Source organism: Blastomyces dermatitidis (genome assembly GCF_000003525.1).
Source record: "Blastomyces dermatitidis ER-3 genomic scaffold supercont1.1, whole genome shotgun sequence".
Lineage (NCBI taxonomy): Eukaryota > Fungi > Ascomycota > Eurotiomycetes > Onygenales > Ajellomycetaceae > Blastomyces > Blastomyces dermatitidis.
The window spans coordinates 6,536,662-6,558,550 of NW_025544774.1; the positions used below are offsets into that span (position 1 = coordinate 6,536,662).

The window sequence follows — 21,889 nt, forward strand, 5'->3', positions numbered from 1 at the left end:
TTTATAGATTTGATTTCAATCAATTGAAGAGTTTTATTAAATAACTTTTTCATCTCATCTACTCTACAGATTGCAATCTTACAATTGACATTCTTAATAGTAAGAACTTCATCTACTTGCATCTGTCTGTGAGAGAATTTAATAACTTAATATCTATTTACTTAATAATGATCTGCAAGTTTACTCTTATAATATATATTCAATTTCATCTGAATCATACTACTCTTGAAGATCTTGTTCAATCATCTTATTAAATCAGATGTAAGAGTATTCTTCACATCTTCTAAGGTCTTAACTGCTGTATTAATTTAGTGATATAGTTTTATAATCATCTCTGAGAAGATTAATTACAAGAAGATAGTGATGAAATAAAGTGATTGCATACATCACTATCATTATTATATATGTTGAGATTCAGAGCATTATCAATGATAAGAGGTCTCAATCAATTGAGAATTATATCATGATTAACTGAATACATTTCACAGTCAGCAAAGTCAGCTCTCACAGTATCAGGTTTGAATACTTACAGTCAGACACTTTTCAGAGTAGTAAGAAATTATCTATCATTATACTGCTTATATCTGTAGCAGATAGTCTCATTAATAATATTTAACTGATGAATTCATATCTTAATTATCTCTTTCTGACTGTCATTCAATGCTCAATTCAGTGAAATTCTCATAGTTCTTGATTTCTTCCTGTTGATTCTCTCATATAAGGTGATATATGAGACTTTGAATTCTCACAACAGAGACATGATTTTGAATTTTGAATTGCTTTTATACACATCAACAGCTCTTTGCAACTGCTCCTCAGTGTAATTAGAAGATTTAAACATGGTTATAATTAATGATGATTATTTGAAGATGAAGAATGAAGATATTGAAAATATTTTCTATACAGTGTGGTTTTCCATACACTGTGGCGCACTCACTACAGAGAGTGAGTAAGCATGGCACAGTTAATAGCTACTCTTTTTTTTTTTTTTTTTCTTACTTCTATTACTCTTTTAGCCATCAGAACTTACTTCATCTGTGGAGGCAAAAGATCTTTCCCATCTTCACTGATTTCCATTGGTGTCACACTCTCTTGTGCCTTGGTGCTTTTGATAGGATACTACTTCACCGTATTAACAGGAGGCAGGAAATGATATTCAATCATAGGTGCTACGGTCTATCCAGGGCGGCGTGGAAGTAATGTGATTGGCAAAAGAAGTCCGTAGCATTTGATACAGCGAATAAAAAAAAAAAAAAAGCAATTTTCAGAAAAAGGAGTCAACGTAGAAACTAGAGCAACGAGATAGATGAAGCCAGGCAAAGATGAAGAAAAATGAAATCTATACTCCGTAACTAAATGTTTACAAAATCCATACAAATTTTATATCAAATAAATACACGAAGTGAAACTGACTGGAATGTTGGCCTGATATCATGTTCTAATTTTTTTAATTTTTTTTTTCCTTGGCTAGCACTACCTGAGTACTTCAAGATCATGTAGGATAAGATACATTCACCATGGCAAATTATTCAGTTTTTTATGGAACCATTCCGCAAGGAACCCCAAGGCCGGGGGCCACAAGACACGCTGAGCCTCAAGAATTGAAAATGTTATATAAAACAAAAACGGACGCTCAAGCTACCGGAAAGGTGTAAAACTAATGACGATGGGCATGCCTCTTATGCATACGGACATGGTCCCGTTTGCGACTACCAGCCTCAGGCGCAGCGGTCTCAGCAGCTGCCGCGGCTGCCGCGGCTGCTGTGACGGTCGTTACAACAAATTGCTCATAGTAATTAATCTTGTACACCGAGTTGCCGTTGGTGGACCAGCTCATTGCCACGACCTTTCCGGCGGGGCACTCGCCATCGGGCGCATCGGTTATCTGGGGTTGTGAACCGGAAGGGTGATCGACTATTGAGTAGCCGGGTGCCTCTGTTTCGGACGGGAGTGGCCCGTCGGTGGGCTGTGGGTCGACTGGTTTGACAACGGGCGGCTGGCTGGGCTCTGGTAGTTCGGAATGGGGGTAGTCGGTCGGTGCTTCGCATTCGGAATCGTCATCTTCAGGTGGTTCATTGCCTAGCTCGTCATCAGTTGGCGGTTCATTGCCTGGCTTATCATCGGTAGGCGGCTCATTGCCGGGCTTGTCGTCGGCGGGAGGCTCATTGGTGTCCGGATCCTCACCAGCTGGTGGCTCGGTTTCCACGGGCGGAGGAGGCTGGGTTGGGAACGATGAGGGGGCCTCCTCTACAGACGAAGTGGTTGCAGTCGGGGACGGTTGAGGGTAACCTTGAGACGGCGATGGCTTATCTGGATCTTCTGAGGGTGGAGTGCCCGGCTTTGCGTAGCCGGGGCCGTCTGAAATGGGAACATTTTCTGGCAGTCCATTCGCGCGCCGGTCGAAGCTCTCGCCTTCAAGCATTGGCGGAGTGCGCATCTTGCACTTGTTCTGCACGGAGTCTTTCTGAAGAGTAAATTGGCGACAATCCTGCACAGTTCCAGAGTTGCTGGTGCATTCGTCCACGGCCTTCTGGAGGAATTTCTCATCCCAACCATTCATGAAATCGCCATGATAGCCATACCCTGTGGGGTCACCATTAGAAAAAACAAATCTTCCAGCCTTCCCTTTATAGGCGCTGGTATCCCAAATCGTCTCAAAAAATATAGACACCAGCCGGATGGGGTAGCCGGGGGGGCAGAAGCCATTATCGATGCGACTTGGATAGGCCATATGGTCTTTGTGGTTGGGAGAATCAGTCCGTACTCCATCCCAGCAGGAAGGGAAGAAGATTTCGGAACGGATGCCATGCTTGCAATTGGTATCGATATAATTTTTATCGGGCAACTTGTGAGGAATGTGGTAAGGTTCGGGGTGCTTGTCGTAGTTCAAGCAAGTAAATCCAATGTTTTTTTGAGCGTCTGTGAAGTTGCGTTGGAGATTGCTGCCGGCAAGCATTCTCAGACCAGGGGGGAACGCATGGACTTTCTCTCCAGGCTCGTGCCGTTGAAGGTAGTACCTACTGAGCGTCAGTGCTGGCAACATCATAAACAATACTAAAAAGAACCTTGCTTGCAAGACGACAAATCTTTGAGAAGTGAACCTACACGAGCATTCCACCAACCTGTTTAACCAACTCTGTAGATTTGTCCGGATGCTCAAAGTACAGTGCCGGCGCCCAATACAGGGACATATCCTCAATCACTTCACAGGATGTGCATTCAGATGCCCTGAGCTCGTCATATGTATTGGTCAAGCCAAGATCTAGGAAAGATTAGAGAACCGAGATCAAGCGCCTCAGCCTACACTGGAAATGGAGGCAGCAGAAATGGAGAACGTACTCCCAGCTCCGTGGAGCGCATGAACATGACCGGAGCGTTTTCCAGGATTGACGATGGGATCGATAGGGCCGAGCCCCACGCGGCCGCGGCATGGCAAACGCCAGAACGCCAATGCAGGCGAGATCGTCGCCGCTAGGACGACAAGTAAACGCATTGTTGCGAGAGGTAGAGACCGGCTCTCAAGCAATCTTGATCGGCAAGAATGAGAATCTCGGCCAAAGCGAGTCTATTGGGGCGCTGAGGTGTAGAAAGCAAGCCTCCGACCAAGGGAATTGGACGACAGATATATATATACAATCTATATACGCACGCAGCCTTTCAAGATTGCTATCCTCGCGAGAGAAAAGAATGAATGCCAGAATCTAGCTCTGGCAGGACGAAGAAAGGAGTGTGAGGGCAAGTGACCCCTAAAAAAAAAAAGGACCAAGAAGAAGAATGTTGCGGTTCCAAAGGAGTGGCCTGCTCACTGAGCCATCGAGAAGGGGAGGTGGTGCTCTTTTAATCCAGCCATGAGGGACAGGTAAGAAAGACCAAGAACCCATAATCTAACGAGAGTGTCAATACTCCGTGTGGCTTCCCTTAAGCCTGCCAGCTGTCAGAACATGTCATCCTGGAGTCAGTAAGCGCTGCATGGTTAGCCAGGCACAAGATGAATTGCCTTGCATGTTTCGAGCCAACCAAGCCGCCTCTCACCAGCGGACAAGCGCAGCCGTGTTTTGGATGCGTGATTGCACTTTTATACCAGGGAGTAATTTCCCTGGCCTTTTGCCATGACCTTATTTTTCCTTGGACCAAAAAGCCATTTTCAGGGCGAATAAGAATCACCGGCAGTACAGCTAGTCAAATGTCCAGGAGGGGGCTGACAGTCCGTTTTCTGTCCTCTAGAGCCCGTTCGAATTTCGAACCAGAATCTTGGTTGAACGGTGACCAGTGACGTCCAGGGAAGCTTATTAAAAGAAGCCTAAAACTCCATAAATAGATGCGTGTGTGAGGGTGGTTGGGCAATCGAGCCTCCAGATTCTCTCGGCGGCCCCCCTTTCAATGCCAACATGCCCAAAATCTCATCTGTCACTCTGGCTAGAAAACAATTACCGAGATTTGTCACGTAGTTACTCTTCTTGCCCTAGTAACAAAGTTCAGTGTACTCGAAAGAATATTAGAAGTTTTGGAATTAACTTACTACCTCGGTGCTCATTCTTTTCCGCTGCAGCGTATCAGTTCTTGTCCAGATTTTCTCATCGAGGCTGCTATGCAAATAATGGGCGCTGAAGCGAGGCGATGTTGATGCTATTTTGCTCGAGTCCAACTTCGAACTAGCCTTGAATTTGCATGCTCGAAACGACTCCCGAGAGAAACCCGCTAAGGTGCAGCGGCGTGTCGCATCTTATTTAGCATCACAGACGGTTGTTTTGGTCCAAGGAACACAAAATCTCACTCGAAGCTCGAACATCAGCCTCACCCACAAGCAAATTCCGAAGCTCCAGTTCGTTCGGCTCTTTGCTCGAATTCTTGACCAAACCGCTGGGCCCTGGTTGCCACGTTATCATGGCAGCAAAACCCCCCGGGTTGATATTGGTCCCGGAACCGCTAATTTCTCGGAGATTGCAGGTCATGACAAGGATGGGATGCATGGAGATCAAGTGTTCGGGGTTTCTTTCAAGTCATCCACATCCACCACATTACGTTCGCTCGAAGAGGCATGGAACACTCACACTTTTTAATTAAGAAGTACGCTTCGTGGCATTACTCTGTGCAAGAAAATAGAATAAAGATGAAGAAATGCATCCAGCATAAGCGTCGGTCACCACAGCCTCTTGAAGAGTTTTTGAAATTATATTGCAGTTCACAGATGGTCAGGTCAGGTTGCCACACACACTGTCAAAGGTCAAAGTGATTCTTCAACCTCTCAAGGCCAAATGTAGTTGTCATCTAAGTCAGTTTTTACATCTGTATCTCCATGCAGAGTTCTTTTGCCTATCAGAAGATGATTGCGCTGACCAAAAGCATATGGCTAGTTCCTTGGACCAGAATAGAATGTGATGTGGAAAGGGCATCCAGAGTTATCAATTGTATGACTTTTGCAGCCATCGACTTCTGCAACATCAACATCCAGAAATCCAGGCCAACAAACCTTTGATGGGCCTATGGTTCAAAAGACAGCCTCGGTACACACAAGAACCGTACATACACCACAGTCCTTTGGGATGATGAGGATAAATGATGATGAAAATGAAGAGTACTCAGAGCTCGTGCGGAATAATCGAATTATTCATTTAAGCCGAGATGGCCTCGTTTTGATGTTCTGAAGCAGGCTCTGTATATAATCACCCCATCGAGCAGCAATCATCAAATGTACTCTCGGGCGATGCACATAACATACCATTTCTCGATATTTCCCCACGAAACTCACGGACCATGTTCTGAACTTTAGAGCGACCGGGTTAGCCTTGACCTGTTGATAGGCATTGGGCCACTCCAATCGAAATCACCCTTGAAAATGGGCCGGATGAAGAACCGCCCGCAGTGGATATGGATAATGGATACCCAAGGGAAACCAAAACACACGGGCCAGATTTACTACCTGCGGTGGTAGATATTGTTCAGAAGCCCTTAGCTAGAGCTGAGTGACTGGATGTATGTACATTACATACAGTACAGTCTATTGTGCCTCTTATATCACGAGCAATTGGTGCACAGTACAGGCCAGGTAAGCTGTTCCCTGTCTGGAATTCAAGAGCTGAGATTGTATGTATGTACATGTACATGTACATTACTTGGGGTTATTGGTAACAAGCAACAACCAACAACAACATTAGAAAATAATAAAAGACTTTCGCGAAAAAATGAGGTGCTTTGAGGAGGGCTTTTTTTGCCCTAGAGAGTTAGCAATGGCTGTAATTTCACAGCAATTCTGCAAGTATAGAAAGTACGGAGCTACAAGGACATTCAAAGGCCTGACTGAATAAGGAGACCTTCTTCAACAATCAAAACAGGATTTGAATTGAAAATAAAATAAAATAAAATAAAAAATAGTAACTAATTAGTTACCTTCATAATAGGCAACACAATAGTTCAAGAGTATAGTCAAAACAAAAACTAACTATTTGATAAGAGTTGATGATAAAAAGGTTGACTGACCATGGGCGGGAAGGTTTTCAATGAAAAATCTTCAACCAAGCCAGCCAGCCCTAATTTGGTGTTCGGGGGGGAAGAAAGGACTCGTAAGTGGCGCCTTATGATCTCCCGGCGACCACCGATAGAGATGGGTCCGCCGCCTTCTGGGTCCCACCCCACCCCACTCACTGCCAGTAGCAGTACGGAGTAGTAGAAATGGAACGAAAAGAGAGGAGGAGAGAAGAGAGGGAAAGAATATATATGTATGAACGAAAAGAATCGATATAAATAGAGATATATATATATATATAAATAAGAGAATACCAAGAAACGGAGATATGCATCTCATTCGCCCTGGTATTTTTCCGAGACTTTGGAACTTCTCCTTCTCCGCAACCACCAAGGCATATATCTCATCTCATCTCATCCCATCTCAGCCCCAGAATGATGAAGAAAAAAAAAAATTAAATTTCTCAAACCATGATGATTCAAGACCTCTGTCCTAAAACATTCAACACAACGCCTCACACAAAACCTTCAACCCACATGCAAAATAAAAATCCAGCTCTTAAAAGAACAAACGCCAAGTTTAACAAACCTCTCTCTCTTTTTCAAGTGGCTTTGATATGCAAAAAAGAAAAAAAGAAAAAAAAAAAAAAAAAAAAAAAAAAAAAAAAAAAAAAAAAAAAAAAGGCGAGGGTTCCATCTTGGACTCCCAACGCCTGAATGCAACGTTGGCGAATTAATTATGAATGATACATGATAAATGATACATGCATACGAGAACGCCTTGCATTTAATATATATCCCACGCCCGTTTCCTCTATATGGAATTAACAAGATAGTCATGGGTTCGGATTTCTGCAGAGCTTAAGAAGTTTTAGCGGGCATTAGAGCCGACTATTGCCAGCTGAAGCTCTACTATGCGTAAAGGAGGGGGTGATGTGATTGATGGCTGGAGAATCATGCATGAATGGTTGATGTGGTTTATGGTTTGGTCAGTGAGTGAGGAAAAGGTTGTTGAGGACGGAGTGATATGCTGTGTATGTAGAATATGTATGTGTATCTTGGAAAAGTTGGAAAATCAGTCAAAGGCTTGATTGAATGAAAGAACAGAGTACTCTGTACAATATCGGGTGCTCTTGAAGCAACTTCTCAGTGAAAAGAAGTCTATATATGTAAGAGACTGTTTGATTGACTTTCTTCTCCATATACAATTCTGCTGATACGGAGTAAAATGGCATGTCATTCATGAAGACCTTGTGTATTAGACAGACAAATGTTTCTATATATTCATTTGAGAGTTGAGAAAGAGTATCATTGATACAGCTGTAATCTGATTGAAAATCAAAAGTCTCCAGCAACACATTATTCTTCAATCTCTGGGTAATAAAATAGAATAGTGAAATACTCATTCATAAGAATTCTTAAATGTAATTAGCATATCTTCTTCTATTTCTGAACATCAGAGCTTCCAGCTATTTTACTTGCAAGGTTAGAAGAGAGAATGTTCAGCACTCAGATACATACTGATGATAGATATATTTAGAATAATAACAGTTACTTCTGTTCAGAACTATTCTAAGCATTGTTGACAGAGTTTCCACATATCTATATCTCTCTCATTCTTGAAATCCTCTGCCATATATGTACTGTACCTGAATCAAGAAAACAGATTAGTTCCGTTCAAGTGATACTTAGGATATACAATTCCCCGTTGGCCGGGAGAGGTAATTTTGGTAATTTTTGCGCAGCGGACAAAATAATAATAATAATATAAATATATTCCGCACATACATACATCATTGTAACTGTACACAGCTGGTACAGTACATTACATACAGTACGTACGTACCTGCACAGCCCTCGAGTCACCAGTGTTACAATGTTACAATGTGATCACGGTGCCATTTTCTCCGCTGTGAGACTAGGCCTGATGTAGTTTAACAGTGTCCACCCGACAGGGGTACGCACCGCACTTCCAGCCAATAGAAACGCGGAACCGGCCTCGAATGGAGTCAAAACGGGCAATGATGTATGGGTCTAATCCAATCGGGTGTAAGGCACAACGGCCTGGCTCCACGTGGTGTCTCAGAACAGAAACTTACTCCCGTTATTTACAATAATAACACTGTATTCTGCTGCAGCGGGTATTGCCCATCCCCCGCACGGACGAGATCTGGTATTAAGCGGTATCGGGTTTCGACTCCTGATGCTGTTTTTTTGCCTCGTAACTACAGCGTACAGCGTACTCTGTAATTAATCAACATCCAGTTCGTTCGTTTCGTTTCGTTTCGTTTCGTTTCGTTCGTTCGTTTTTTTTCCGTTTCTCTCGTTTCTTTCTTCCACATCCACATTCCACATCCAACAATCTTCATTCATCCATTCCTCTATCACTACTTTCCATCCCGCGCTTGTTGCGACGACTTTCATTCTCTCTCTCGCCGTATCCATTTTCTTTCCTTTCTATCTTCAATCTCTCGTTTAATGTTCCTTTGATATATATACATACCTCCATCCATCTATCTATCTGGATCTGGTGGCTACTAGTTTCCTCAATCAGGCCGCGTAACCCTCGCTCGCTCCCCTCTTGTCCTCCAGTCGCTCGCTGCCAGCCACCGCCAGTCACGATGCGGTGGACACCCTCCTTATCCCTTCTGCTGCTCTCAGTCCTCTTGCTCGCCATAACCGTCGTTGGCGCTGAGCAACCAAATCACCATGGCAGGAAGAGACAGATAATCAGCATCGACGACCCAGCGGCATCAGCGACCGAATCTCCATCCGAAGAACCAACAACCACCACCACCACCACCTCCACCACCAGCACACGAGAAGACCCAACAACCACTTCAGAAACCGCCAAAGAAGAACCAACCACCAAACCCAGCGATTCCCCCACCTCCAAAACCACCACCAACCGCCCAACCCGACCAACAGATCGAACAACCCCCCGTCCCACCCGCACACCCACCCCGCCTCCAACCCGCTCCTCCGTCATCATCGTCACAAACACCATAACCCTCAGCGGCAGCACCTATGAACAAACCTCTGCCTCAACCATCGCTCCAGGCCAAACCCTAGCCCCAGGCCTCGGTAACGACGCTGGTGGCCGCCGCACCTCCTCCGGCCTCAGCGAGTCCTCCGAGCGCATCATCATCGGCGTCGTAGTCGGTGTAGGCGGCGCCGTCATCCTGGGCGGCCTGGCCTTCGTCGCATGGCGGTTGCGCCGCAAGCGCAACGCACGCGGCCTGGGCGACGACGACGACCTGATGAACGCCGGCACAGCCGTTGGCTCGTCGAGCCTTGAGACCTCGACCACGGCGGCGGGGGCGAGCCCGTTCAAGTCTACGTTGGATCAGTATCATCATCCTGGCGGGGTGAATCCGTCGTCGAATTTTTAGATGATGAGAAGGGGCGACTTCGTGTTTTTTCTCTCTCTTTTTTTTTCTTTTCTCTGGTTGCTTTCACTTTTTACTTGAAGATTGTAAAATGCGCGGCATTTGATTAGAATCTGGGCATGAAGCATCGCTTAAGGTGTGCGAAACAAGCTTTTTTTTTTTTTTTTTCTTCGCCTGGAAGAAGTTGGGGTTGATGATGTTTTTTTATTTTAATGTTGGCTGGCTGCATTATTTTCCTGTGTTTTGTTGTCAGGTCATATCCCCGCTCTCAACACTGACACGGATGGTTTTTTTTTTTTTTTTTTTTTTTTTTTTTTTTTTTTTTTTTTTTTTTTGGGGGGGGAAATTTTGAACTTATGGGCTTGGAGTTAGAACTTGATATCTTTTTTCTTTTGTTTCCTCATGTTTTATATTTCTTTATTGTCTTCTTTATTATTTCCATTTGAATTATTTCCTTTCTCACAGCCAATCTTTCAACAACAGAAAACCCCCCAAAAAAACTCTTACAGAAAGGAAAGCACTTTGAAAGCAAGCACATCACCACCACACTGCACTGTGAAAGGAATGAGAACTTATCTCTCGTCAGCTACCTACAAATTAACTATAATGATTAATACTCTCTTTGATATATTACATAGCATCATCATTATTGCATCTGATTCTGATACACCTGTTATATACATTTCAACTCTCTTGTCAATTAAAGCGCTCATGTTGTTGGAAAACCTCCGGCCAAATCAGCAAGCAGTATGGAACTTCATTGTAGTAGGCAGGTATTCATATAGTTATATGAGCCTCCCATGGCAGACTACATAGCTGCCACAAGCATATATGCATGTATGGCGCTCTAGATATACAATATACCTGTGCCATATGACATATTCAAGTGGGGGTATCCTTACGCATTGCCAGGAGGAAAGTCGTCAACGCATTGTGCATTATAAAGGGACAGGATCAGCCTCCCTGCTCCTCTCTTGGTATTATTATTCCAGCCCATAAACGCCCTCATTAATCACTCTTGGTAAGACAACTGCTATTGAGTGGGGGGTGTGGAAAGACTCGCTGAAACAGAGGGGAAAAAAAGAAAAGAAGAGAAAAGAAAAGAAGAGAAAAGAAAAGAAAAGAAAAAAGAAGAGAAAAGAAGAGAAAAGAAAAGAAAAGAAAAGAAAAGAAAAATCACCACTGAAATCAAAAACCTACTCACTCCCCCCCCTTCCCCTTGGGCTCCGTGACATACCCATGCCTGGCAAGCTTGCCATCCTCCAACACAACAAAATACTCCGCATCCTTGATAGCTTCTAGCCGGTGCGCGATCGTCACAACAGTCGAGTCCCTCAGCTCCTCGCGGATAATCTGCTGGATCTCTAGGGAGCTCTCATGGTCAATCGACGCCGTCGCCTCGTCGAGAATGACGATGGGGCTCCGTCGCAGCACCGCTCTTGACAGGCCGATTAGCTGGCGCGGGCCGTGGCTAAGGTTGCGACCGCCCGCCTCGACGTCTGTATCCAGCGTCCACCCGTGCCTGTTCTGGTTCTGGCAAACGCGGCGGAGGACATCCGCACACTCGGCATCGGAGTAGTCGCCTACCGGGTCCAGATTCAGCCGGATGCTACCGGGGAAGAGAACGGGGCTCCTGCGCAACGAAGGTGACGCGCTGCCGCAGGGCCTGCGTGTGCACGCACCTTGGCGATGTCGATGTTATCGATCAGAATGCGACCGGAGTCCGGGCGTACGACGTTCAGGAGAGACAGAGCCAGGGTCGACTTGCCGCTCCCCGTGCGGCCCATCACGGCGGTAGAGGATCCTCCCGGGATCCGAAGGGAAATGTTCAACAGAGACGGGTCGAGATGAGGTGCGTAACGCACAGTCGCGTCTTCAACGACCATATCGGAGCCGAAACGGGGCCACGCAGCTGGTGGCTCAATGCTGCCGGACGGCTCCTGCTCGACATGACACAGTTCGTCAACCCTCTCCACAGACACGAAATCCATCTGGATCTGGCCATACTGTAGGTACAGGGACTTGATAGATACGACAAAGCCGTCTGCCGCGACGAGGACAAACGCAATCATGCCCGCGGAGATACCGGTATAGAGAGCCAATATAGTAAGGCAGAAAATCGACATGGCAGACAGGCTTTGGAAGCGATATGTCAACCAGGCCTGCAGGGACCAATAGAAGTGGTCCATGCCTTGGAATTTATCAACGACGCCAATGACTCGATCCATGAACCGTTTCTCCGCGTGGAACGCACGGACGGTAGTCAAGCCATGTAGAAGCTCGCCAAAACTCGACATCAGCGGGGCTCAGCGAAACCATTTCCAAGTGCCTTAGATGCTGCGACGACGGGAAAAATCGCAAAAATATGTAGACGAATGTACCGGTCAGCACCACCGTGAACGCTAAGAAACTCGGAGTAATAGATGCAATCACTACGACGGAGGTTACCCAGGTGATCGCCATGAAGCTGAATAGCCTGAACTGCTGGCTGATGTTGCCATCCACAACGCCAATATCTGAGGTGAGGCGGTTCATCAGTCGGCCTATTGGCGTCACATCGAAGTATCTGAATGTCGCCGAGCTCACACGCACCATGGCTCGGGTAAACATTGTTTTGCTGGCATAGTATACGACGACAACCATTACAAGGGATGCGAGTAGGAGGTTGATGGTTTGGAGCGTGGTGATGGCAAGAAAAGCCCAGAGCCACGGGCGAACATCGTCAGCGGGCCGTGGGAATGTGTCGGAGGGTGTCGTGGGGAGGATAAAAGCTTCCACGGCAGGAAGAGACTGAGACTGAGACCTATCAATATTGGACATGCCGTGATTGCTGCCCATGAAGCGCATTAATACCTGCTCCTTCTCATACGCTTCGCCCTAGTCTTTGAGAAACCAAGACCGGCCAACCGCGGACAAGCGGTAGACTGTCAAGACAACAACGAGCACAGCCCACCATCTGAGTTTGCCCGCCTTGATGTAGCCCCAATAAACACTGCCCTTAACCCCCCCTTTGGCCCGATGTTCTTCCTCGATGAATTTGTCAGGCACTGTCTCCGAAAGCTCGTCAACAGGGCTTTCAGGCGCTGTTTGCGTTGTGTCATCTGTCGGGGTTCCTTCCCGAGTGTTATCCCCGATCAGCATTGAACGGATATATTCCTTATCATACGTTGTAGCCCGTCCGTCGTCGATGCTAATGATTTGTTGCGCAAGACTGTGAACCAGCGTTGTGCGGTGAGTAACAAGGACAACGGTTCGGTTCTGCATTAAAGGTCCAGACAGACATTTGCTGACCACTGCCTCTGCGGTGTTAAAATCGAGGGCTGACAAGGGATCATCAAGAAGAAGAACTTTAGCTGAGCTGTATACAGCTCTTGCAAGCGCGACACTTGCCTTTTGGCCGCCAGAAAGCCCAGTGCCGTTCTCTCCAATAAGAGTTAGATCCCCATGTTTAAAGCTAGCCATATCTTGACCTAGGCAACAGGCATCCAAAACTAGTTTATAACGTCTCTCATCATATGGTAATGAGAACAGAATATTTTCTCGAATGCTCATGCTTTGTAACCATGGTGTTTGGGCGAAGTAACTAGTCATATGATTAGGAATATGAGAGACACCTGTTGTTTTATCCATTTCGCCGAGTAGCGCTGGCAGGAAAGCCGTCTTCCCAGAGCCAACCTTCCCTGAAACAACAGTCAAGCCCTCGGGAATCGTAACACATAGATCCGAAAGAACAGGAGCGTCAGTCCCGGGCCAGGCATAAAACTACAAGACTCAAGTTGGATAGGGCCGGAATCCACAGAATCATCGGATGGCTCCGTTTCCTTGTCTGGTTCTGACATGAAATCTTCGATCCTTCCCAGCGCAACTGAGGCGTTCATAAAAATAGTAATTAGGTTTGGGATACGTTGAATGCGTATCTCCAGCATGGTGAAAAGATGCAAAGCAGGGAAAATGATATCGATACTCAACTGTTGCTGAGCCAAGACAGTATAGGCATAGAGGGCCACAACGGGAAACAATCCGCTGGAAAGGGAACTAACTACCCCAAGCATAATTCCCCAGACGCCCGTAATGATGCGCAGACGTAGTTCGTGTTTTCTGGCGTCCGCGACCTGATTTAGCCAGTGTTTCTGCCATCCATACCATCTCAGGTGACGGATTGCTTCGACAAATTGAGAAGTAATTCGAAGTCGAGAGTCCGTCGCTTTTCTTCTTACCCGCTCCCAGCGAACCAGTATCCAGGTGATGAAGGCGTTGAGAACCTGAGCGACTAGCACAGTGACGACACCGAGTAGACATGACGGCCCAAGTAGGCTCCACACTAGGAAAATGGCAATAATCAGCCCGAGGGTAGCATCGAGTAGAGAATCAAACTGCCAAAATCGCTCGGAAATCTCGTAGACATCCCCTTGGATAAGGTTCAATATTTTTCCCATTGATGCAGCCTCGTTTGATTCTGTGCCGCTGTCGCTGGTTCTACTTGATTTGAATGGATTCCACCACGGGGCTCTTCTCTTCTTGGCTGACTTCTTCCCATCATCCGCGTACTCGCCCGGAGGCTCTTCGGTTTCGCGAGTGGCCCCAGAAGATTCCGCTTGAAGCTTTTGACCGGACACGTTCTTCCTTGACAAAGCCTTTTCATAAACCATCATGATCATCTCGCCACGGCTTCTCTCGTAGCATCGTCTACCATACCAAAGATTTAAGACTTGCACTTGTGCTCCAACCACACGGATCATCATCGTTAAGAATGCATACGTAAGAGGCATCCGCTTAGGAATGGCTGGGTCTTTGGTAACCTGTAGGAGCTTCTGCAGGAGAAGTGGTGAAGAGGAATCTAATAGTCGTTAAAAAGGACAATTCAGTCATAGATAGAAAAATGCCCACCTACCGCAAGCTGTTCTCACAAACCAAATCAGTGTCAAGATGAGCAGGTCAATTCCATTCGCTTGTAGCACCCGGCTAAGCACTGACCCTTTGAGCCGACTAAACCTCTCGTGCAGCCTATGGTGCTGAAACTCAAATGGAAGAAACCAAACGTCTTCTTCGTTCAACTGTCGTCGCTTTCCTGCAGCAATCAGCGGTGCCATCCAGGAGACACTGAGAAATTGCCAGTCGCAAGTTGTCCTCGGGGCTCCGCAGTGTGCTATCCGGTCGATGGCCAACTGGACTTATATCGCTAGATGTAGCGGATGCCAGACGGAATGGCATAAGAAGGATGGTGAAAGATGCTGTTCCCGCCGCGACAGCTGAAGCATAACCAGCGACGGCATCAAGTACATTAGACCTGTCAGTAAACGGAGTTGAATGGGAGTCTAACTACGAGGACTGCAGTGAAATACACGAGCATCAAAAGTGGGCAAGTCCTTGGGCGTTTAACAATAATCAGCAGCATAGCAACAACCTGCTCGCGCGTCAGTGATGCGGCCTTGACGGATGTAGCAGGCTGGACGACACACCCATGATAAGGGGAGAATTGCGTCGCTCCAAACAAACGGGCTGTAGGTCAAGCGGACAAAATCAGCAACCAAACCCAGGAATATTTCGAAGTATAGAGCGATCACCCAAGTTGGTGGAGATTCGCCCTCTTCAGGTGGTAGCTCGGATAATTGACCGCCAGTCTCGAGAACGAAAGGGCCGCAACCACCCCGGGCGCCACTGGGGCACGTAATGGTCCAGCATGTAGTAGAGAGAGATGAGAGTAATCAAAATGGCAGGAATAAAAGACAAATATGGTTCCGCACAGGGCGAGAACCGCGCATTGTCAGGATCCTGCGATCCAAATTAGTTCGTTTCCTGTTGAACACCATAACAGCGCAGAATATTATTACCCATATTGTACGGCAATGACCCAATTGAAGTCCGTTTCGCATTGGTTGCGGAAGGGCCTGTTGTTGTAGTGATATAGATCCCATGGTCCCAAGGCGTATGTATTTAGCTTCGCCAGGATATTCGAGGTGAGGTGAGAGGTGTGAGGACGTCTCATAGCGTCGGTGGTATATTCTTCCGATAGTTATCTGTTTGTTGGATGTTGAACGATCGATGTAGTAAGTACCTTGAGACAGGCCAGCGTGGTTCAGAAAATTTTCGAACTTTTGATGCAGCACTATATATAACTATACGGGATATTTTTCAAAAGCAGTAGTCAATCCACAATGATCTATGCTGTATGCAAAATAACAAGCACAAGCTGTCTAGAAAAACAGATGTCAGATGTGCTGACAGAAATTCTGCTCTGTATGATTTCTTTTTTTAACTCAGTAATTACACTGCTTTCTCATACGAAGATAGCCATCATGGCAAGATGTCTATTAGACTCTAGTATATACAGTTGAATTCTAAGATACTCAATATAAGATCTCAAGTCATTCTCATTTTATGATCCTCGCCTCGTACATGTACCACTACCATCTATTCTCTCGTTATCGTATTTATCTATTGCTTACATATGCTGTAACTACATCGAGTAGATTCTTACTATATGTTAACCGACCACAATTCATACTAGAAACACCAACCAGTTAATGAGAAAGTGTTGTCCAAAGTCGCGGATAATAACAATATAACTCACTCCTACATCGGTATACATTGAACAGCCGTTTGTCGAGACCTCGAGACCTCGGCAGTTGCAAACCAGTTAAACCTAAAACAGCCTAGCGTTTTTACGCGTGAGTGATGTAACTAATCAGTCGCGTCCTTCAACCATCGAACAATCAGGATATATTTTCTTGAACGCTTCACGCAATGGCCAGTATCTAACAGAAAACCACTCTTCTACTTCCCAACATACATCACACCCAGTCATTAAAACATAATAATGTTTACCACCATCTCCCAACCAGCTCCTTTCACGAGACTCTTCTCCCACCACCACACATCACAACCACACAATCCCTCCCCCCTCGCCCCGCGCCATGCGAACCTAACCTCATCCCAGGCCCCTACTACAATGCCAATGTCGCACTCAAAACCCCAATCGCCGCGCATAGAGCATAAACATACACACAAGCAAGAGAAATCGACAACAACAAGAGCAACATCACCCAAACAATCCTACTACGCCGACCGCTACGCCAACAACTCACCGAAGGCCCAACTCGCGCGCCAAAAGGCCTCCCGTGAACAACAACGGCGCGATATCTTCCTGAATAGAGTGAAGCGAGATCGCGACGAGGGCAGATTCGACGCTAGAAGCGAGCAGATTCAGCGGATTAACTATTTGGCGCAGCAGCGGAGGTATCAAGAGGCGATTGCGAGGTCTGCGCCGGATGTGGGGCCATTGATGGAGGAGGTGGAAGACGGAGGGGGAGAGGGAGAGGGAGGTGGGATGGTATTTGATGACGGGGCTGAGGGGTTGGGTGGTGTTGAAGGTATGTATACATACATATATCTATACGTGGTGCCTGCCCTCTCAGAGGGCTTTTGTTTCACTTGAGTTGCTTTGTCTTTGCCACTTTCCCCTTGTGCTAATATAAACCCATTTCAACAGACGAACGCATCCTCGAAGAATTCATTTCCCAGGAGGAAGAATACCAGGCCTTCTTAGAGGAATTGGAGCCCTTGCGGGATGTCGAACAACAGTCCCAACAGGGCGACGGCCCGCCAAGCTCCCAGTACGACGATGAAGAAGACTATGAGAATATTTTTGCTGAGTTGCTTATCGGAGATGACGACCAGGATAATCAGCATCAGCATACAATATCATCAGACCAAAATGACAGCATGCATGATAGGATGGATATGTCGTGTGGGTAGACGTGCTATTTGAAGTGTGCGTGTTTTAGAGGTGCATTTTCAAAGTGGCGTTTTGCTGGGCTTCAGGTGGTAGATCCAATATTATTTATTATATTTTTATTTTCTGTCACTCTGTGTTTATTTACTTTCCTTTGGACGATCGATGTATTGAACGCGTTTGTGTAGCAGTGGGCAACGTTTTCTGTTTTTTTTGTAAAAAAAAAACCATTCATGAAAGAAGTAGTTCTATGGGATATTGAAGAGAGGTAGTTAGAGACGCGGGGTATCTGGATTCTTTCTCTTTTTTCACGTTCCTTTTTATTTATGTACATATAGAGTACACGGTACGGTACGGGGGATGAGAATGGTCATTGCGCCAGGTGGGTGGGATATCAAAAAGTTAATATCAGGCGGCCTGAGAAAAGATGTCGAGATACATATAAAGAAAAATAGAGAGGGGGGGCGAAGAAATGGAAAGGGACATGGAAAATTTCAAGAAATAATAAATAAATTCATTCTACCAGGAGTATTATTATTGCTGGGGACATTGCGGCGTCTCAGCGTCTCCTCCCCCGCCAGCGAAAGCGCCTGGGAGCCCGAGTTCATCCGCCAGCGGATTCGACACCAGGGCATCAGGCGGGCTACCCGCAGCTTGCATCTATTATCACGAATCGTTAATTAGCCCGCTGCCCTTGTGGAAAAGAAAAAAAAAAAAAAAAAAAGAGGGGGGGGAGTAAGGGTTAAAGCCTACCTTCTGCATCTTCTCCCAGATATACGCCCTATCCGCCGGCTTCTCATCCGAATACCCCTCCTCATCAAACTTGCCTACAATCTCCGCCACGAGCACAGACTGCAATTCATACCTCTCCAAATCCTCCTTGGGCACCTTGTCCCGATTCTCCAACAGCCAGGGGCCGAATTTGGCATGCAGCTCCTTCATGGGCTCGTAGAGCATCTCCTTATTCGACAGCTGCTCCATGATGCCCATGAAGATTTTATCGAGGTTCTCATCGTCGCCGCCACCAGCACCACCAGCGCCAGCTCCAGACTCCATCGCTTTGAGTAGCTGCATGAGCATATCGTCGCCGCCATCCTCCGTCGCTGCGGCGGTGGCTTTGTCGCCGGACGCCTGCATCCGCTCCATCGTCTTGCGGATCGTTTCCTGGAACCCGTCTTCTGCTTTGCTGGCACTACTACTACCAGCAGTACCGGCGGCGGTAGAACCGGATTTGGCGTCCCCCTGTCCCTTTCCGTCCTTATTACCACCGCCCAGGTCCGCCTCGGATCCTCCAGCTAACGCACCAGGACCCCCCTCCCCCATAAGGAGTTTCATAATAGCCGCCGGGTCCATGTCTCCCTGCGCCATTTGCTGTGCCAGTGCATCCCAGTCTGGCTCACCGTCGCCGTCACCGCCGCCACCGCCTTGGCCGCCAGCGGTTGCCGAGCCCATGAGCTCTGCCATGCTTTGTTCGAGCTGCTGGATGAAGGCGTTTTCATCGAGGTCCGATTCGGGTGCTCTGGTGGCGTTTTGGTCGGGTAGTAATGATGATGGTGGTGGCTGTGGTGCTGTGGTAGAGAGGGATGGGGCGTTCTTGCTGGAAGAGGGTGCGGCAGAAGTGGGCTTCTTTGATGTAGAGAAATCGTCCAGGACGTCTGTGTGGTGATTTTTGATTAGGTGGTTCTTTATATAGATATGCATATGCATATCTGTATACATTATGGTATATTTTGATCTGCTCCTTTTCCTTTTCTTTTTTTTTCGTTCATCTCGCTTTGCAGAGAATAGTTTCAATCAAAGCAGAAAGATAAGATATCTATCCAAACTCACCATCTAAATCCTCAAAATCTGACCCCTCCTCCTCTTCATCTCCTTTTGGCGCAGCAGCGATAGTCTGGGCAGGAGCTTGATTGCCATCATCCCCAGCCTCCGTCACCCCCGCCGCGAGGGCCGCGGTTGTTGAACTCGGCTCATCCTGTTGCTTCATGTCCTCTGCGACAGGTTCTGCAGTACCAGCTTCCACCGGGACAGCTATACTTTCCTCCTCCTCTGTCTTCTTCCGCTTCCCCTCGTCGGCCATCACTCCGGTTTTTTTTTCTTTACTATTGATTTGCTGTCTTGATTTTCGTTGTCTATTGCCGAAAGAGAGTTCGACGGGCGGGGTAGAGAAAGGAATTCGACGCGGGTTTTGATTTGAGGACGGGATGGATTAACTTAACCAGAGAGTCGAGGAGGGTGGCTTCTTTAGATTAAGATAAACCGAACCGAAGGGTGTAGCTGGTGGAGTTCAATGTTGATGTTTGGTGGTTTTGGTTTCCGTTCCATTCTGGTCTCTCGCTCGGCAAAAAACCCATGCACACAAGCTTGGTGTTGTTCCGAAGCACATGCGGGCGGTTGGTAACTTTCCAGGGCTTCTTTCAGCACCAACAACCCAACCGCCGACAACGATATCCATTTATTACTAGGCATGATATAGAGTAATGATAATGATTTTTAAACATAGTTACTCATAAACTTGCCCTATCTTGAGAAATATTATCTAGAGAGTAAGTTACTCCGTATTGTATCAAATACCAAACAAGTGTTCGAGGAACCCGCCAAGAACGGCTGAAATAAACCCTGCTTTTTCGGGAGGCTCATTGTATCAACATATTCCCATGAAATACAGCGTAGTCATGTAGATATTAAATGCCACTTCTGCAACTCGCAGCCTCAAGCGCTGCCGTTGAATCATTTTAGAGCCAGCCTGCTGCTGCTACCTGTACCCCAACCGCACAATACCGCTCACACCAAACATCGTCATCGGCTCTAGTCCAGCTCTAGTCCATCGGGGAGTTCAGGAAACACGATTTCACTTGCATGGAGGAATAGGGATTAAATAGGCCATTCACCTGCAGGACTGCAACAGCCAAAGAGAGCACGAGGATTCCAGTGTGGGAGAACGAATGAATTCGAGTGGAAGTTCAACTGGGTTTCCCCGCGGCTAAAGATGGGGCCGATAGAGCAGCAACCTGCAGGTCGTTTGAGCAGTACGTGGACCTGTACTAACTAACTACCCATACATTACAGCGGTTCTGTCTGTAAATCTCGAACCTTTTCTTATCTTCTTTCGTTGGAAGCATCCAGTTGGGGGCGGAAGGGATCAGGATATCATCCCGCCCGCCCCAGTTAGTTATATTGCGTCCTGCGTCCTGCGGATGAAGCAGAGAAGAAAAATCGAAACTGACTAGGAGCAGTAGCAGCAGAAGCAGCAGCAACGCAGAGAAGAGTGGGCTGTCCAATCTTTCGGCTTCCTTTCAATCGTCACCAGAAAACCAGACATGATCTCAATGTCAAACACCCATCCAATAATGCCTAGCAAATTTCGGTCCGGCTGGTTGGTTGGCTTTGATCGGTTGCACTGTTCAATCAACCCTCCCCTCTTGGGCGATACAAAAAGGATGTACTGCGTAGTTACGCCGCTGAAAAATAAATAAGCAATAAGTCAGTCATATTTACTGCGAAAGGGTAGGCAGGCAGCGTGGAAAATTGACAGTTCATATATTGCGACCCGGGCCAACTACTCCTGCCTTTACCGCCTTTCCTGTAATTTGGTGTTTTCTTTCTTTTTATTTTCTTTCTTTTTATTTTCTTATTTTTTTTTTCCCGAGCTGGTCCTCAACCTGCATTGTGCATTGTGCATCGTGCATCGTGCATCGTGGATTGTGTTTCGGGTGTCATGCGAATCGCAAGGGTCAGACATTGGCTTTTCCTGCTGTTTCGGTTTTTTATATAGTTCAAAAATAGCTGTAGCACATAGAGTACATAAGGAAGCGCAGATTCGGATGTCATATCTCTGCCCCTGGTCCTCTCGTCATAGCATGGAGGTCGTAGCCTCATATACTACTCCGAGTGTAGAGAGTCATAGGGGTTGTTCAGCCGGAGAAGAAGCTTGAGGCCAAGCATGGGTGCGTCGACGCCAGCGCAGAACCCGGGCGCCACCAAGAACAGTGAGGCGTATCCGTTGCTGTACTATGTTATGTCTCTGTAATGTGTGGTAATAATACATGTACCTGTTATCAGATTGCACGGTCCCCTAATAGGAACATAGCGGGCTGGTCGTCGTCATCAGCAGCCATTAATTTTGGCTGTCAAGGGCTATGTACTGTACGTAACTGGTGAGAAACGCTTGACCGAACCGCCACTCCCCGCAAAAGTAATCATAATAATCATCATCGTAATAATAATAATAATAATAATAATGATAATAATAATAACAATAGTGATAATGAGAGCTATAGGGCATAGGAATTTATGACAATGCCTC

General features: G+C 46.5%; 6 protein-coding genes across 7 annotated transcripts; 2 read left to right on the plus strand and 4 right to left on the minus strand.

Annotated features, from left to right (window-relative positions):
• Positions 1-1,412: 1,412 nt before the first annotated feature.
• BDCG_00873 (WSC domain-containing protein) lies at positions 1,413-3,538 on the minus strand. The gene is made up of 3 exons (XM_045416377.1): positions 3,340-3,538; positions 3,106-3,262; positions 1,413-3,017 (listed from the first exon to the last, which is right to left on the minus strand). Exons 1-3 carry the CDS (start codon positions 3,491-3,493, stop codon positions 1,658-1,660), a joined length of 1,671 nt encoding a protein of 556 aa, XP_045272121.1. The 5' UTR covers positions 3,494-3,538; the 3' UTR covers positions 1,413-1,657.
• A 964-nt stretch (positions 3,539-4,502) lies between these two features.
• Positions 4,503-6,680, minus strand: BDCG_00874 (uncharacterized protein). The gene has a single exon (XM_045416378.1). The coding sequence runs from the start codon at positions 4,968-4,970 to the stop codon at positions 4,734-4,736; it is 237 nt and encodes a 78-aa protein (XP_045272122.1). The 5' UTR covers positions 4,971-6,680; the 3' UTR covers positions 4,503-4,733.
• Positions 6,681-8,744: 2,064 nt separating this feature from the next.
• On the plus strand, positions 8,745-10,163 carry BDCG_00875 (uncharacterized protein). Its single transcript, XM_045416379.1, has one exon. It carries the CDS (start codon positions 9,084-9,086, stop codon positions 9,852-9,854), a length of 771 nt encoding a protein of 256 aa, XP_045272123.1. The 5' UTR covers positions 8,745-9,083; the 3' UTR covers positions 9,855-10,163.
• An 888-nt stretch (positions 10,164-11,051) lies between these two features.
• BDCG_00876 (ATPase) lies at positions 11,052-14,941 on the minus strand (the record flags this gene model as incomplete). Its single annotated transcript, XM_045416380.1, has 6 exons — positions 11,052-11,434; positions 11,494-12,156; positions 12,233-12,728; positions 12,759-13,613; positions 13,649-14,688; positions 14,743-14,941. The coding sequence occupies 6 exons, from the start codon at positions 14,939-14,941 to the stop codon at positions 11,052-11,054; spliced, it is 3,636 nt and encodes a 1,211-aa protein (XP_045272124.1).
• A 1,421-nt stretch (positions 14,942-16,362) lies between these two features.
• BDCG_00877 (uncharacterized protein) lies at positions 16,363-18,242 on the plus strand. The gene is made up of 2 exons (XM_045416381.1): positions 16,363-17,221; positions 17,341-18,242. Exons 1-2 carry the CDS (start codon positions 16,669-16,671, stop codon positions 17,604-17,606), a joined length of 819 nt encoding a protein of 272 aa, XP_045272125.1. The 5' UTR covers positions 16,363-16,668; the 3' UTR covers positions 17,607-18,242.
• BDCG_00878 lies at positions 16,462-21,788 on the minus strand. Of its 2 annotated transcripts, none has more exons than XM_045416382.1 (4): positions 19,414-21,788; positions 18,337-19,238; positions 17,236-18,243; positions 16,462-17,038 (listed from the first exon to the last, which is right to left on the minus strand). In XM_045416382.1, exons 1-3 carry the CDS (start codon positions 19,661-19,663, stop codon positions 18,118-18,120), a joined length of 1,278 nt encoding a protein of 425 aa, XP_045272126.1. In that variant the 5' UTR covers positions 19,664-21,788; the 3' UTR covers positions 16,462-17,038; positions 17,236-18,117. The 2 variants fall into 2 exon arrangements, with proteins under 2 accessions (XP_045272126.1, XP_045279335.1); XM_045416383.1 differs by lacking the exon at positions 16,462-17,038 and having other exon boundaries at positions 17,682-18,243; positions 19,414-21,044; positions 21,117-21,603.
• Between the last annotated feature and the right edge of the window lie 101 nt (positions 21,789-21,889).